The sequence below is a fragment of the Anopheles stephensi genome, chromosome 2, assembly GCF_013141755.1.
Source record: "Anopheles stephensi strain Indian chromosome 2, UCI_ANSTEP_V1.0, whole genome shotgun sequence".
NCBI classification, from domain to species: Eukaryota; Metazoa; Arthropoda; class Insecta; order Diptera; family Culicidae; genus Anopheles; species Anopheles stephensi.
In genome coordinates this window covers 8,908,030-8,924,875 of record NC_050202.1, presented here as the reverse complement: position 1 = coordinate 8,924,875, position 16,846 = coordinate 8,908,030, and the positions used below count along the sequence as shown (strand labels likewise).

At 48.4% G+C, this 16,846-nt stretch overlaps 1 protein-coding gene across 4 annotated transcripts in view; it reads left to right on the top strand.

The window, feature by feature from the left end:
- Nucleotides 1-108: 108 nt before the first annotated feature.
- LOC118503790 (cyclic AMP response element-binding protein A) overlaps nt 109-16,846 on the top strand; it is a 96,164-nt gene continuing 79,426 nt past the window's right edge. For 3 of the 4 annotated variants that reach the window (XM_036037469.1, XM_036037471.1, XM_036037468.1), the window contains exons 1-2: nt 109-310; nt 1,448-3,622. In XM_036037469.1, coding sequence (XP_035893362.1) covers nt 3,569-3,622 — 54 coding nt within the window. In that variant the 5' untranslated portion in view covers nt 109-310; nt 1,448-3,568. Of the gene's footprint in view, nt 311-1,447; nt 3,623-10,017; nt 10,313-16,846 lie in introns of those variants that run through there. The other variant, XM_036037470.1, reaches the window with a different exon arrangement.

The window sequence follows — 16,846 nt, the reverse complement described above, 5'->3', positions numbered from 1 at the left end:
AGTTCGCAAGACTGCTTGCGAGCATGCATGCGAAGTACGCGACGATTGGTCCTCGGAAGCTATATGTTGGGCGAAAGAAATGAAGTGTGCGCGATACGAGCGGATGTGCTTATCAGGGTTACAAACATCGTTCAGGTGAATATTTGTGCCTATCGTATCTTGATGATCGTCGTAACGCATTTGATTGTGGCGGCCGAAGGAAACAAACAAAATACTGTGTAACGACAGGAGCACATCTTTGAAATGTGATGATAGCTTGCGAAGCTATCGCGACGGTTCGCCACTTTCGCTGAACGAGAACCGTTTTCAGGTGAGTTTATGTATGTAATGTAAGATAGATGTTACTAACAATTTATTAATTTTTAACTTGTACCCGTCTTTCGGTTGATAAGTATGAGAGATAATCAAACGAAATGAGCTACTAAACTGCTGCTCAGACTCGTTATCTACTTAAGCTAATGAAGAACTAATTTTAGAAACAGTTACGGCTACAGAAAGCTTTAAATAAAGAATATAAAACAAGGTAACGTTTTGCACAATAAATGTTAATGTCTCATGGAATTTAAGACGGGTTTGGTAATGTATATTTGATAGTTTCATAAAGTGTTTTAGAGTATTAAAAAAGTGGTTAATTAAAGTAACTATTTCAGCTACAATAATTGAAACAGTCTATTGAAAATAATTTTCAAATTTATTTATTAACATGATGAAAAAGATAGTTATTTAAATCGTTTCTGCAACAAATATTAAATATTGGTAAAAATCAGCCTGATGTTCGTCCACTTATTCATTTTCATAAGTTTTAATATTTAAAACCAAAATAAAAAAAATTAAAATACGTAAAAGCTCTAGCAATAGTAACCCTGCAAATCAACCGAAAAGCTCAAAGCTCCTGGCTACGTCAAACCCGTTCCTATATGTTCGGTGTTCATTCAAGCTCCGTGTTGCGTTCCAGGCGGAGTTTAAATTACAAAATGCACTGATTGTAGCCTTTTAAATTGAATGAATGTTCGGAAAATGGAATTAAATCACTTTCATATGATTTTCTATTACAAAACTTCGTTAAAATCGGTTAAGTGCCATTCAAAAATCCCCGTACGAGAATTGTTTAGAAAGAAAGGGCAGATGTAAATTGGTATGTCTAACACTGGCGCGAGCGAGATGGGAGTTTGTGGTTCATGATGGCAGGGCAGCTAAACTTGTGGAACGGACCGAGTGGAGAAAGCTTTGTATGATAGAAATAATTTAATAAATTTAGAGTTGACTACATTCTTGAGATTGGAGTACTAATGTAAAGAATATTTAACAAATTTGAGTGTGGATTTTATGTAGAGTCGATATAGTAACACTTAAAAGTATAAAACAGTTTAATTAAAAAAATAAAATGAATTGAAAAAATACCAAATTGTAATTAACACATTATAATGTTGCTTTTTTACTTTTCTAGGTCAATCAAACCATTTTATGCGAAAACATCTTCATCACCGACTTCCCGGCTAAGCTACTAACAGCTCTCCTCATGACGCCGGTAAGGTTGCCCATCCCTGGACCCAAGCTTGGCCGATGCGTGTGGATTAAATTATGAGGAAAATGAACATTTACTTCAGCGAAAGCAACGTTACCGAGCGGACGCACATATACCGCGGCACAGTGTTTTCCGGGCCCTTGTACCTTGTAAACCGCGTTTTCTTTTTGGGTGCAATTTTATCGCGTTCCACCGTGTACACTCGTTCTGTGCCACCGCAAACGGAACGCTAGCTAATTGGCCACCGAAAGTTCACGGGCGGTGAAGAAAATAGCGAGCAGCAAACGGCAACCCATCCATACGCGCGTGGTGAAAAACGTTGGTGCTTTGGCCGAACCCAGCAACGGTTTGTCCGGCAGCTTTTCCCGGCGAGGAGGGAATTGTGTGAATTTTTTGCGAGTTGCTGTTAATTTTGTTGTGGAAGTTTGGAATAGTTTAAACTGTGTAAAAGTCCCATCGGATCGTTGTGAGAAGAAAGTTGGTTCAAACATTAGCGAAAAACGCTTCGGAAAACATATTACAATAGCGCATTTTCCGGCAAAGTGCAGTGTGTGAGATACTCGGAAGGAACTAGGAGAGCCGCATTTCCACTAGGAAAACTGTCGCCAAGTAACGCACATAGCGCACATATGGAAGCGAGTCTACGCCGGCAAACTACTCCGAGCTCCAGCGGCATATCGGTGGCGCTTCGTACCGCAGTTTGAAGTTTAGAAAGCTAATCATTGCGTGCGAGATAATCAACTTCCCTTCTGAGCGGGCGAGACTCATGCTCTAGACGAGATCCGGCCAACATGTACGCACACCCCACCCGTATGCGAGTGATGAAGTAGTCGCACTTATGCTGATAACTCTGGCAGCATATAATCGTGTAACGCAGGGCGTAGTGAAGTTTTGGTGTTTTTTGCAGCTGTTGTTGTGTGAGAGCGGGGGTCTTTAGCCGGCCATCATCATCATCATCGTCGTCACACAGAGCAACTAGACTCACGAGACTACTCGAAGATCCCTGCCTTCCGTAGTTTCCGTATCCGTATCAACAAGTGGCTTTTCTACCGTAGAGCGTGCGCATCGGGCACGAATTCTTCCGCCAAGAAATTCTACGTTCCAGACCGCGTGGTCCAGTGCGCTTCGGGCGTGTGTGTGTGTGCCGTGATCGATGCGAGCGAAGGAATTTTGATGAAGTGAGCCTAGACTAGCGTGTAGCGGCCGACCAGTTTTCACTATCACCCGAGCGGGGCGAACCTCAGAAAACTGACCGTCCAGAACCTGCCCAGAACCTGAAAAGTGTGTGTGTGTGTGGGTGTGGAATGAAAAAAGCGCAACATAATTAGAGCTAATTAGAGCACCACGAAAACCCTGAACCCTGCGAAGAACCGAGCCGATTCCGAATCACGTGGAGCTTCGGCAGAACGGAACGACACTCCCCGGCCAGGATCATACAAACGATTATCCTGAAGAGCGCGAATCCGCTCACACACCATCAAGAATTTCGCGCCGGAACTAAGCGCTCGCTCGGAAGTGTTTGTTTGGTTTGGGTGTTACGAAAAGTTTGGTGTGTTTTTTCCGATTTCGAGTGTCGAGTGTGTGGAGTGCCTCATGCTTGTGTTTGTGCGAGTGTTGGTGTGTGCGTGAAAGAGAGAGAGAGAGAGAGAGAGTCGGTACAAGTGCTGTGTGCTCCAGTGTGCTGGAATGTGTACCAAGGTACGCGACCCGGTCAGTGACAGTGAGTTGATGAATTGGTGCTGCTGATGCTGATGCATCTCAGGATCAGGTTGTTCTAGTGCGCACGTGTGGTTGTGTGTGTGTGTGTGATCTGTGGGTAGTAGTATCCAGCACGGAAAAGGAAAGAAAAACAAGAAGGAAGCCCAAAAGTATCCACCGCCAAAGGTGTCGTTTGGCCGAACACGGTAGTAGCAGAGTTGCCTCCCACAGCAGCGAGGAGGAGCGTAGCGTGTTTAGTGTGTGTGTGTGTTGGTGTGTTCCTGTCCGATTTGCGGGTGCATCAGGCACCTCTTAACGGCCGTCAAGCTGGATTACCTAAACGCGATGGATTTCGACGACGGGGACCTGAAGGATATTTGGGACACCGATCTCGATGCGGTAAGTGTGCGCCGGCAAAAAAACATTGCCAAAACAGATGTGGCACGGCAATTGCTTTGAAGTTGCTGCAGACTTGAAGATGTGCGGGATGTCTGCTTCCCAGACACTCCGGGTGCATTTCCTGGGTTGGTGTGCTCGCACAAGAATGACTAATGCAGCCGCAGCATCCAGACCAACTCGGGGGGAGGCTACTGCTGGTGCGAGAAGTTAGCCGTGGGCGAGTACAACGGGTCGACCATGGTCGGAACTCCGCGCATAAAACATCACTATTAATAGCGCGGCGGACGGGGTTTGATGAGAGTCGTTGTTGTTGAACCCGCAACCCGCGTCACATTTTTTTCGTGAACCCAATCCACTTTCTAGCCGGCGGGATGAGAGTGTGAGTGTGAGAGAGAGAGAGAGAGTCCTCTGATATATGCGTACACTGATGGGTCCAACGCGCGGGATACGGGTTTCGAGATTAGAACATGCGTCGTGGTCGTTGCTGTTGTCGCTGGTAAAGTAATTGAAGCATGTGCACCACCCCGGACCGGAGAACAAATCGCTCGGCTCGGAGGAGGAGGTTCGTATCCGCATGCCCAGATCCAGATCCAGATACGATCGTTCAACTGCCGGCACTTGGAAGTGAGAGCACATGTGTTGTTCGATTTATGCTGCCATACGCTGTTGCCGCCCACAGCCTAGCGAACTCCGGAGGAATTGGGTCACACACACACACACACACACACACACACACACACACACACACACACACACACACACACACACACACACACACACACACACACACACACACACACACACACACACACACACACACACACACACACACACACACACACACACACACACACACACACACACACACACACACACACACATGCACACGGGACTTCCGTCAGCGCGCGGTTGCGCCTTCTTGGGAGGTATCGGTGCTGGAGCGGCAGCGGAGATTGATTTGGGACTTTCGATCGAAACTAATCAATTTCTGGCGTTGCGTCTGGGTGTTTGGTGTTTATTATTTCACTTCCTTTCTCTTGTGCACGCGTTCCGCACTGTTGAAGTGAAAGTAAAACATCGTGTGACCCCGCTCCTCCCTCCCCAAGTTTGTTGAAGGGTAGGTCTGACGTTGTGGAATTTCTTGTGGCAGCAGTTGTCGTCCTTTCTTGCTGCAACCTTGCTTTCTTTCCCTCCCAAGGGAATATCGACCTTCGTCCTGGCTCGGGGGCTCGACTTGCTGGTTGCGACATACGCACGACTTCCACTCAGTACCTGATAGAGCTGGAAAAGTAGGGATTGAGATATAAATCGATTAGGCAACAGCAAGCAGCGACATCAGCGCCACCTTTTCCCAGCGGTCACCCATTTGTTTTTCACCCGGCAATAAGTGCGCGGTATTCACTTAATCTGCTGGTGGTTATGGTGGTGCAAGTAAAGGCTACGCTTATTTGTACCCCTTTCTTCCCTATCCTCCCGTTTCCTCCCCTCTTCGTTCTCCTTCCCAAATGTGGTGGCCAATTCCATGTGCCCAACCAACCGTTACTGATTGCACTTGCTTGCAGCAGCAGCAGCAGCACCAGCCAGTGGTTCGGCAGGTGAAGAGCCAAGAGGTAGACTACCTTTTGGGCAGGAGGTGGAGGTCCGCTAGTTTTTCCGGCTATTTGTGTTAGAGTGAGAAGGGGAGCCTAGTGGAGAGGCTTTTTTTGTTTTGGAGTTGAAGAGGATCCCCACACGAACTGGATGGAAATCCATTGCTGATAGTAAAACAGAGCCCAGAGCACCCTGCAGCACGTGTGTGTGTGTGTGTGTGAGGTAACAGACAATAGAAATCATGACACTTTGCCCCGTGCCGTGACTCTTGGAGCCTGGGTGGAGCAACAGCAAAACAGGCCCAAAAAGCAATCATCACCACCGAAATGTTGCCCATCATTTTCATCAACGTCTTTATACGATGAGCACCGATGATGATGATGTGTGTGTGTTACGACAGGTGTGAGCGAGGAACGGCCGGTGCCTGCCCCGTCGACGCATGTTTGACGCATGTTTTATGAGTTTTCCACCATCACCTCCGGACATCATTCGATTAAGTTGTGGATGGGTGGGTGCTTTGTATCGGCCTACAGTAAAAAAAAAGAGGGCCACGAAAATTACTCTGTCGAACAAAGTAGAACGATTTCTCCCCGCCCGGATCGCGCGACACATTCAATTCCCGATGTGACATTACAACTTCAGGTCTAAGCGCCTGGAAGGTGCACTAGAGCGGATGTTTATCAGGATCTCTGCTACATTTGGAACCAGAATTACGTTCCAATGGTTTTGATGCGTAATGCGCTTCCCAATCACGCTAATCTTCTTCTTCTTCTGTGGCACTACAACCTCGAGAGGTCTCGGCCTGCCATTTCTGGCTTTCTGTGACTTAATTTTACCCGTAGAAAAGTAGTCAGCCTTTCGTACAACGCTAATCGGTCAAGTGTATTCAGAAACTCTCATATTTTTTGATGCCTCAAGGTGAGTCTCGATCATCGTTCCGCGACATTGGACAACTTACATCGACATTCCGACGCCTTCCGATCCGATCCGTTGGCAGTCTTCTGTGAGTGTCTGGGTCTGTAGGAAAAAGGTGTGGCCCACGGTGTACCCTTTCCCCGTCACATTCCAATCCCGGGTGGCCACAGTTGCCTTTCACTCGACGCTTTCTGTTCGCTTTTTTTTAGCCTTCCCTCCACCCGATCGAGAGTGATCTATGCGATGATTGTTATGATTGTTGCGCCGTAAATCGATCGACAATGGTGGTGCCGTCGTTGTGTCGGTGTCACTGATCGACCCAGGCAGACTTTGTGTTAAAAATAATATAAATTTCCTCAAGGCAAACTATTTATATTATCAATTTATGGTCGATACGTGACGCCGAATGCGTCTAATCTCAATCACCATTGCGCCGGTAATTATGGAACGCCTTTCCATCGGCGTGTGGGCTTATGCAAGCCCGACTTCCTGCCCCTTCTCTATATCCCTTTGGTAAACCGTTCCCATCAGGCAAGCGGACAATCTTATCATGCGTCCCGTAGGCACTTGTTGAGTTAATCGGAAGCGTATCATTATAAAATACATTACGCACACCGATATGATATGGGTGTCGGACCTTTCGCGAAAGAGTTCGAGGCAGCGAGGAGGGGGTCGGAGTGTCCAAAAACCCATCGAACTACAAAGAGCCTGGATTAGAAAAATAACCTGCCCCTGGTTTTGTGGCAGAGGTGCTTGCACTACATCATAACAACCACAGGCCGAACCTGGCTTGTACGTGTAGGTGTATTACATCCGGGGCATTAGAGGGGTTGGTTGATAAGACCTGGTCCAGAGATTCCCTCCGTGCTAGAAGAATCGTCGTCTTTCATTGAACTGCGTCATCGATTGTGGGACTTTACTGGGGCGACCAACGGTACGCTGGGGAAAACCCCTGCTCTTCGGTCATCAAACTTCAACAGCCACCCTCAGGCCCGGTGGGTACCGAAGACTCGCGTGATCGGAGATATCTCCAGACGACTCGGGATGACGCGCTGTTTATCCAGTGCGAATTTTGGGAGCATAATTTACCGTACCCTGACCTAGATTTATGGAGTACATCCTTCAGAAAAAATTGCACCCAAACGTGTGCTTGCTGTTTATAGCACAAACTATTGGACGACAACTGGCCGAGAACAGGAGAGTGAGTGAGTGTGTTTACCGAGTGGCGGAACCCACTTGTGGAACCCAGCACTGATAAGAATTGTTTCCCGGCTAATGGACATTGCTCGTCATTGTGTCGGCGTCCCCATGGCCCGGTCCGACAATGAAGCGCTGGGCGAGAGAGAATTCCCCCGAACTGTATCACCACAGTACTGAGGCGATGCCATGTGATCGCGGTACCTACAGTGTTGTTGTTTACTACACGCCGAGTACACGGCTGACCGCTGGTGTCTGTTTGTCGCCTGGGCCTGGGATTCTGGGAATCCCTTTTTCCCGTCAAAGGGTCGCAAGGTAATCGTGATGCAAGATCGGGCGCGAACATGGTCGGCGAATTCTTGAGAAATGCTTGCGCCCGGATGCAGCTTAACCTTTGCAAACACCCCCCCCCCCAAGCATAGCATAGGGTAGAAGTCTTCGAAGGTCTGGCCGGTGTTGAGCAACAAGCACAGAACTCTGGTAGAAGCAGAAGGGGTTTTTTGATGTGAGCGGTTTGATAACGAGGATCGAGCGAGATATCGTTGCATTCGCCATTAATACCCTCGGTGACCACCACCTGGACTCCGATAATGAAGTGCGGACAATTAGGTCTCTCTCTCCCTCTCTCTCGGCGACATGCAAGCGACTCCGTACCGATCGTGCTTGCTGCGGGTTCAGCACAAAGGCCTAGTGCAGCGGCCACGTGTTGCTAATCAAGCTGCTCGAGAGGGCTTTGGAGAATTACGGCTAGTGCCCTGCTGACTCCCGATCGCAAGTGCATCACACTATCGAACCAAACCCGCCATGAACCGATACAAACGCGAATGCTACACGCCTATTAAGACGAAACATTGGACGTGCATCGGACGGATAGGACCTGTTGGGCCTATCGCCGAGAGGTGCTTGGTGGGGAGGTTCCTTCTTCCAAATCAACTGGTTTATGAGGGCAATTTGGTGTGTAGGGCCGGCCGGGGTGTTCCGAGATAAGCCAACCACCGTACCAATACCAGCTCGAATCGTATTGGAGCCTACGCTACTGGACCTGTGTGGCGCTGCCGGGGTTTCCCTGCCCGAGCATGCTCCCTTTTTCGACAATCTCGGTTCTCGGGCCAGGCCGGTTTTGCCGGGCGCTTATCGCAGGTGCAGGGTATTACGAGATTTTCGGGCCTGGGATTCGTGCTGGCGCTGTAATCAATTATTCGCTAATCGAGTGCTCCGAGTTCGAGTATAGCGTAACAGCGCAATACACCGGCGCACTTCGTTGGTGCGTAGCCGAGGCGTGCTGGTGAGATTGTTCTCGAACGGGTGGACAGTGTGGTCTTAGAGACTGGGTCGGGTGGGCAAGCAGCAGCAGCAGCAGCAAGAAAAAAAGGGAAAGTGTCAAAAAAGAGGCTCGTGAATGATGGCGACCTTGACGTTCGGAGGTTGGAAACGAGTTCCATCGGTATGAGGGAGGTTGCGTGGGCTTTTGGCGATAATCGTCCGATCAGCCGCGGTTGGGCGTGTCGCCTGTAGGACGCCCTGGTCGTTTTGCGGGAAATCCATCTCACTTGTTTGTTCTTGTTTTTATGTCTTGAAGCCGGAGTCAGAAGCGTAATCAGATCTACATCTCTCCCGTTTACAGGTAGCCGGTCGCATCTGGCACGACATTTATCAGCGGATGTTGGGACGTTGGGCAAGATTTGAGGTCCGTCCCTGTGGGCGGTAGGGGTGCGAGATTCGTGAAGGTCTGGGTAAATTTGACGTTTAGACTATCGCCCACCCCCCCCCCCCCCCCCAATGAGCTCTCAGCTCAGTACTTACGGATTGCGATAACACCGCACGGCGTCAGGTTGTCAGGGGCGACCGGCTCGCGCTGAGCGGAAGTTAATCACTTTGCGAACCGCGCCAAACGGTCAGAAAACCAATTTAGGGTTTAATGTTTTACAACCGACCATCTCTTACTCGCGGGCCTTGAGAAACACCTGGAGAAGTAATGGAGTACATCCTCCGTGAGCGCACCTGATAAGCATTCCACTTCCTGTTTGAAGGTTGTTTGCTGTTTGTAGGGTTTTTTTTGCATCAAAAGTTCGGACCTAAGCAACAATGTGGAACACACACAGAGAGAGAACCTGCCAGATGCAAAAGAGGATGCGCGCGCGGCAAGATGCATTCCGGTGACTCACGAGTGAACCCCCATCTTTACATTCGCGTGTAGTTTCGTGTCTAACTAATAGACCATGACCATGGGAGACGGCAAACAATGTTGGCGCGTTAAGCCGAGAAGTCAAGTCAAGTGTCTGATTCGCGTCGAGTGTAGCGTTTTGATTGCGGAAGCTAACAATCGAGTTGACTACGCGCAGTATACAAGCGTATGCTGTGGTCGAAGGGTCGATGAGTCGCGGGACCTCGCGGGGTGGGGGGTGGGGGGGACGGCAAACCCACGGACCGAGTTCTGATTGAGAGAGACGAGTGAAAGAAAGCACCGTTAGAAATGGTCTAGCATTAGTAGATAAATAAACGTGAAGATAGATGCGATGATGGGCACATTCTTGTTGGTCCACCGGTCAGCAGCAGCAGCGAAGTAATGGCGCAGGTCCGCCGGTGAATCTTTTCCTTTTCTTCCGTCGCGTCACGCTCAAATGGGCGGAACACACACACACACGGACAAAACCACAGACGCTACACCAACACATGCGAGTCTAGTAGACGATCGCATCATGGGAGTTGGGCGACGACATGCGACCAAGATCCAGTCTTCCAGCCTGCCTTGGTTATTACGGGGGTGCATAGAGAGAAGAACTGGACAAGCGGTAGAAAAAAAAGCACGGGCAGCCAACAAACGCAATCGGAAGCAAGAAAGAGAGAGTGAAAGATAAGAAGTGGCCGCGGGAGGCCAACATGTGAATTCGCGTGTGTGTGTGTGTGTGCCCTGTACGCGCACATGTGGGTTGGATATCGTGATGATCGCGTGCGACTATGCTGCCATGGCAACGGGCGAGCGAACCGGTGAGTGCACACAGGCAAACCCCGAAGAAAACGATCGCGATCGCGGGCCCGGCAAAAAGGAAATGCTTCTCCCTTCTCCCCAACACACCCTTCCTCTCACTCGGGGTGGAAATTTGCTCCACAGCGCGAGAGACCGAAAGGGTTTCGGCGAGCGACGATCAAAGCGGAAGTTAAACATGAACGTCCGATCGCGTGGTAGAGTGTGACTTGGAGTTGGATAAGAGAAGAAGAGGCAAACGGGGAGGAACAAAGCTATCGAACAGGCAGCCGGGGGGGGGGGGGGGCGTGGGGTTCCGCGGCGGGGGGAACAGATTGTAAATTACTTTATGAATGCAGGCGTATCCCGCTTCCCCATCGGCCGCTGGGTGTCTCACAAGCATCTTGTTTGTGGAAGGAAGTAGCTTAAAGGGAACATGGCTAAAGTGGGTACAAGCGGGCCTCTGGATCTCTGTGACGAGTGGTGAAGCAGCGAGAGGAAGAATCCTGCCGTGAGGAGAGCGCTGCCAGATGGGACGGAACGGAGGAAAATTGTATGTTTGCGCACGTGTAGCGCACACTGCACATGCTTTTACTGCATCCACAGGGAGTCGCCGAGCCGCCGTATGCCGCTTGACGCGAGAGATTGTGCGAGCGTGTGCGCTTGTGTGGACCGCGCTCTGGGTTGCCGTGATTTACAATCCGTCATCAATATTTATTGCACCCTCTTACCCGGGGTGGCTTCTGGCAAGTTGATCGGCGACGACGGTGGGGTGGGTGTCTCTTGCGCACAGGTGCAATCCCGGATGTATGATGGCGGAATGATGAGAGGTCCTGAGGAAGTTACAATATATGCATCGGGGCAAAACAAAGTCCGGAGTGCCGAAGAGTCTGGATGTCTGGTTGCATCAGTTTGCATTTTTGTCGGTAATGGAGAGGCAAGAATTCGACCAGAGATCCTCAATTTCCGCACAAGCAGAATTATGTTCTGAAAAATATTTGTTGGACTTTACGTAAGGGAATTCTACGAGGGAGATATAGCCTCAATTTATGCTCCAAATGAATCCAAATCTCTGGTTGCAGTTTTGTTGCAGTCGTCCGAAATCCTCTACCAAAGATCCTCAATGTCCGCTGCGGGAAGAATTATGTCTGGTTCATTTGCTATGCGTATCGAATGTCGTAGAATACGGCCAATATGCGAACATCAATGACAAATGGGCAACGGTGCGCAGGCAAGACTCTGGATCCGGTATCCAGTAGTATATCAGGATCTTGATCGTTTCTCACCCCATATGCTCCCGTATCTCGACTGCACCGCCATTACCTTACGATCTCTTAAGCAGTCAGATCGATCACAACCAAACCCGATCATCATCGTTTAGTGGAGGTGGTTGCTCGCTCGATCTCTCTCTCTCTCTCTCTCTCTCTCTCTCTCTCTCTCTGCCGCTCTCACCAATCGCCCAGAACCGGATTCTCCCGGCGTGTGGTCGCGCATCCGCGCATCTTTTGTTTTTTTTTTTTCTTTCTTGCTTAGCTTCGCCCGAACACGTGTTCCGATGACGCTTACGCGTATCACGCGAGACGGGCATTGACGTGATTGGGCGCGCGGGAGTACGAGCTTGTGACGCCCGCGAAAAACCGGTGTCGATCGTCATGGACTTACCGGCCGGCTTATTGGGCGAGGGACCGAACCGAAGACACACACAACGACCTTTAGTATTAGCTCATAATTTATATATTTCTTCCTTCTGCCGTCTCTGAGTTCAGTGGAGGGGGCAGAGCGATCCAGGCCAGCAGCAACGAAAAAGAGCCGATATGTGAAGCGACGCTTATAATGCGTCTGGAAGATTAAATTTACCTTGCGCGAGTTGCGAGATTTACCATTTTTGCTCATTCGCGCGTCTAGCGTCCTCTTCGTCGAAGCGCGCTTTTCGGGGCGCGCCAAATGTGTGGTGTCATTGTCTGGTTAGATTTGGGAAGATCCAACCGAAATGGCAGCAAAAGCGCCCCGAACAAAAACGCTCATCGGTAACAAGTTTTGCAGGCGTCCAGGCACAGTTCTAGAAGAACTGTTGGGGATGGCTTGCGAACGTCGTTGTTGCTTACTAATCGTTGCTTCATTTGAATATATGCAGAGGAAGAACGTGGTGCAGAAAGACACACACGTCTGTGAGCGAGATGAGTCTCGATCTTGGCCGGTGATAGTCGGCTTGACAAAAAAAAAATCTAAATCAGATGCGATGAGATGGGCAAACAAATGGGCTTTCCAAATGGATTATTACTGGGCCGTGTTGCCAGACAGGAAACGTGGTTGGAGCTCTCTCTGGGGCTAATGTTTCAGTTTGTTCCTAGAATAATGCCTTAACAATATGATCTTGAAATTTTAATTGTTTTAAGACTGATTACACTTACAGGACTTATGACGCGAAAATGAACCGGAATGAACACAAATGAATGCTACCGGAGCGATCGAATTCAGACATAAAGCTGAATTTTTAAGTTTAAATTTTAATTTTCTATAATTCAAACGCTGATTGTAATCGATCAGATACACAAAAACACATGTTTTCCTACTTTATATACTTTCCCTTTAGATGACAAGCTTTTACCTTAGTAAATGAAACCCATCATCTGCTCGATCGTCACCTGATAATCCCAATCTACTGCCTTTCATCTGCTACATTTATTTGAGCCCCTTTTAGTAGTTCGGTGTCATTTACCAGCAAGCATAATTTATTCTCTCTTGTCTTGTTTCCCCCCCTTCCCCCCTGGCCTTTTCACTTGTTCGCTTTCAAACGTATGATTAGCTTTAAAAATGTGTGTGTGTCTGACTTTGCCCCTTTTCTTGTGCTGCTGTGAGTTACCGGAGTTTTTTAACGGATTTTTTCCCGTTGTGTCATTCCCGGATGATGCTTATCTTATGGATGTATGAATGTGTGTGTGTGTCTTCATTTTTTCCAAGCCTTTTATTGTACATCATCATCATCATCTAATCGACTTGTGGTGCGTTTGATCGGCGTCTTTTCTTCTCCATCTCTACCACTTTCTTTGGCTTTCATTTCTTCCCCCAGCAGCAGCAGTGAGATCGAGCGAGACCCGAAGCGGCGGTGTGTTGTTGGTGATACAATTTTCCATTCCATTTTTCCCCCGCGGCGAGCGAGCGGTTTTTCGTTGTTGTTGTCCGGTCTTTCACATTAACAATTTTTCGCTTTCAATTGAATGTACACATTTCTAAAAATATCACCAGGCGGCGATCTTTCGGTATGATCGCGTTCGTTTGTTTTTTTTTTGTTTTGTTCGGCCTTTATATTTGGGGGAGTGTGGGAGGATTTGTTGCGCCCCCTTTGGAGGGTGGGGTGTGGGGGGTGTGGGTAATGTGCTGTAAACAAAATGGGGAGTCTTGTACCGGAGCACGGATTTGTATTGTGATGGGAAAGGTGAGATGAATTGTTCAGTAGAATGGAAGTCAATCGTCTGATGGAGGACGCATGATTAAGTGCAAGTCGGTGTATAAATTTTTTAAATAACTTAAGAGTTTTATACAAACGTACATATATTTGCAAAGCTTTTAAAACACGAGGAAGAAAAAATAGAACGAAATTCGCCACCTCGAAGAAACCCACCGCTCTCTTCTTCTGCGCTGAGTAAAGGCAACCTTCCCCGGTGCCATGCCGCATCCAATTCGAGCCCCGTTACCAATTGTGCTAAATTTCGGAACTAGTTCAGCCAAAACCGATTCGTACCGATTCGATGCGATTTACGAAACTTTCGGCTCAAAATCGATTGCTTGCGGTGACCGACCACCTTTAGTCGTCGGTTAGAGCTTTGTGCGGCGTTTGATTTTAACGCCTAACGCCTAGTGACGGTTCAGCGTTACCTACGTCAGCAGATACCGTAGCGTCGAAAGTGCATACACTCTTCTTCTGTTTGCTTCTTGTTGAAGGTTGCCTAGGTTTTTTGTCCACACACAGGAGAAGCGAATGGAAAAAAAAACTTTCGCCAAAGAAGGTGCGAATCCGATCGGGTCGTGCACAACCCTGATCGTGGCTGCGATGTGTTGGTGTGAACCAGGTGAATGCACTTTCGGTTGCGGCTCGTTTTTTTGTGGGTTTTATTTTTGGACACACCGAGCAACTCAAATGCACCCGGGGTAGGCCATGTTTTTTGGCAATACGCATTTTCCGCCACGGGTTTTTCACGCGGGTAACCACCGATTCGTTGTGTTGCTTGTACGTTACCTGTACCACCCAGCGGTGACCCATCTAGGCCATATGACCATAGCTCTATGACCCATCTAGGCCATAGAGGGTAGAAGGGGGTGAGAAAGGGGGTGTGGGTTTTTCCCCCACCTTCTCGGCAAAAAAATTGCGCACATACACACCACCATTGCGATTGCCGAGCCACGAAATGGTTTGAAATTTTAAATAAATCGATTCCGTCCCCGAAAACCCGCATTTGTCCGCGTTTTTTAGCTATTTCGCAAGCTTTCGCGCCAATTGCTCCTCTCTCTTTCTCTCTCCTTCTCTCTTTCCCTTGTCTGCGAGTTTGTTAGTAGATGGCACATTCGTTAGCACGCGTTTTTTGTATGTATTTATTGCCATTACTGTGTGTGGTGGTGGAAAATGAGTAAAATATTTTTCACTAATATTGCTCGCCCTATCACCGTTTGGCTAGTGTTGTGGTGCATTTCGGTTTCGAATGATTATCTCACTTCACCTCAATTCGCTGTTGCCGCCAAGTGCAGGTTAGCTGAACGTGCTGCAGCGGACCAGTTAATGAGGAAAGGCCCCGGAGAAGGGAGGACAAACATGCAAATAATTAATTTTAATTCTTTTAACTCTGTCTGGAACGATGATGACAACGGACGACGCCGACGATGATATGATGGTGGTTGACATTTATAGCGTTCCACGTTCCTGTTTGCTCTGCAGCGCACGGAATGGTATCACAGATCTGCTGCTAAATTATGTCACTGTGCTCGTACGAGACGGAACTTGTGCAGCATACAAGCCGTATCTCATCATTGTCGCGAAAGGAAGGAAGGCAGCGAGCGAGGAGAAGCAAAACAAGACACCACGCTGCCTGTAACGACCGAAAGCGATCCTCGTTGACGGGAAAGGCTAATGGGGTAGATAAGACAAGGCAACGCTCCGAGGCTCGGCGCACGTGATCTTGTCCCGCTCCTTCGGCTGGAGGATGTCTTCAAGAAAAAAATAAACTTCTTCCGACCATTTCCTGTCAATCTGCTCCGGCGGACTGGACATCAGCGAGAGCAAGCAGCAGCTAGTTTTGCATAAAAGACGCGCGCGTGTCCCATGCATTTTTCAGCGATTGTTTTGCATTTCTGATGAAAATCTGGCTCGACCAGACATCCGAAGCATACACGCCGGTGCAGTGTTGCCAGATTTATCTGAAACAAAAAAAAAGCCCCAGAAAAAATATTTTGATTACAGCTCTTCGGAACTTGAAGCCTAAGTATTACTCATTCTTCAGGAGAGTTGCCTAACTTACGTAAACAGCACCAGGAAAAACCCCAACCAATATATTGTCTCCAATTCCAGAATCTCCAATAAGATACTTTTTGTATCAAAACCGACTATATGTAACTCGAACCCCAACTATCCGACTGTTGACGTTGTAGACGCCGGGATTTACCGGAGGTTGAACGTGCCCCAGAACGCGCACCACTATTTGTAAACGGTTCTACCCCTGATGAACACATTTCCGATATCTCCATCAGATAATCTTCATCTCCAACCTTCAGCAGAGATGCAAAAAACGCTGAGCTTTTAAAGCGAAATTGATTACTCTGCTCTGCTCGAGGTTGAAATTATGTGATGAGAACCGATATTGACGAGTGGAGAGTTATGTGACCAATCGGTTCCGTCCACTTGGATAGGAGAATTGCAATCGGTGGATGAATAATGCAACGGGGTGCTTCTGCTTTATTGGGACTTTCCTTGAGGTCGAAGGTAGTTGGGAATGATTGTCCAAACTTATGACCTCGGTGCGCTTCCGAATATTGAGCCGTGTGCTTAATATGCACACAGCAGAATGGAAAGAGTCTCCCAGACCAGCCCGAAGAACAATAGGATTTTTATGTAATTTTATGGTCAACTTCTGGTTTATGACTTGGCCGGCTCTCACGTGAGCAATAAAAAGAAGTGCCGTGTTGGGACCCGATATGCTTTCACCTGCCCTGCTGATGCTTCACACTTGACATTTGCCATGAGCTTTGCGTCACACCGCGTTGCTGGTGTGGTCTCTACCACCCCAGGTAGAGTACTCCGGGCTGCGTCCTTTCTCTATCTATATCGGTGATTAACGATCGACCAATCAACTGGTGATCAATCATATGCGCGTCTCGTCACTGGCGCGCTGATTTGCGCGTGTTGTTTCTTTTTCCCATCCCTTTGGAGTTCTCCGACATGGGCGAGCAAGATTGAAAGTTTTCGGTGGCGGCGGCGGTCCCGCTGCTCGTAGCGACTCATCTTCAAATAGTTTTTGTGTGTTGTTCAATGAAAATGTCAGAGTTGATTTCCCTGCTTGATTCGCGCA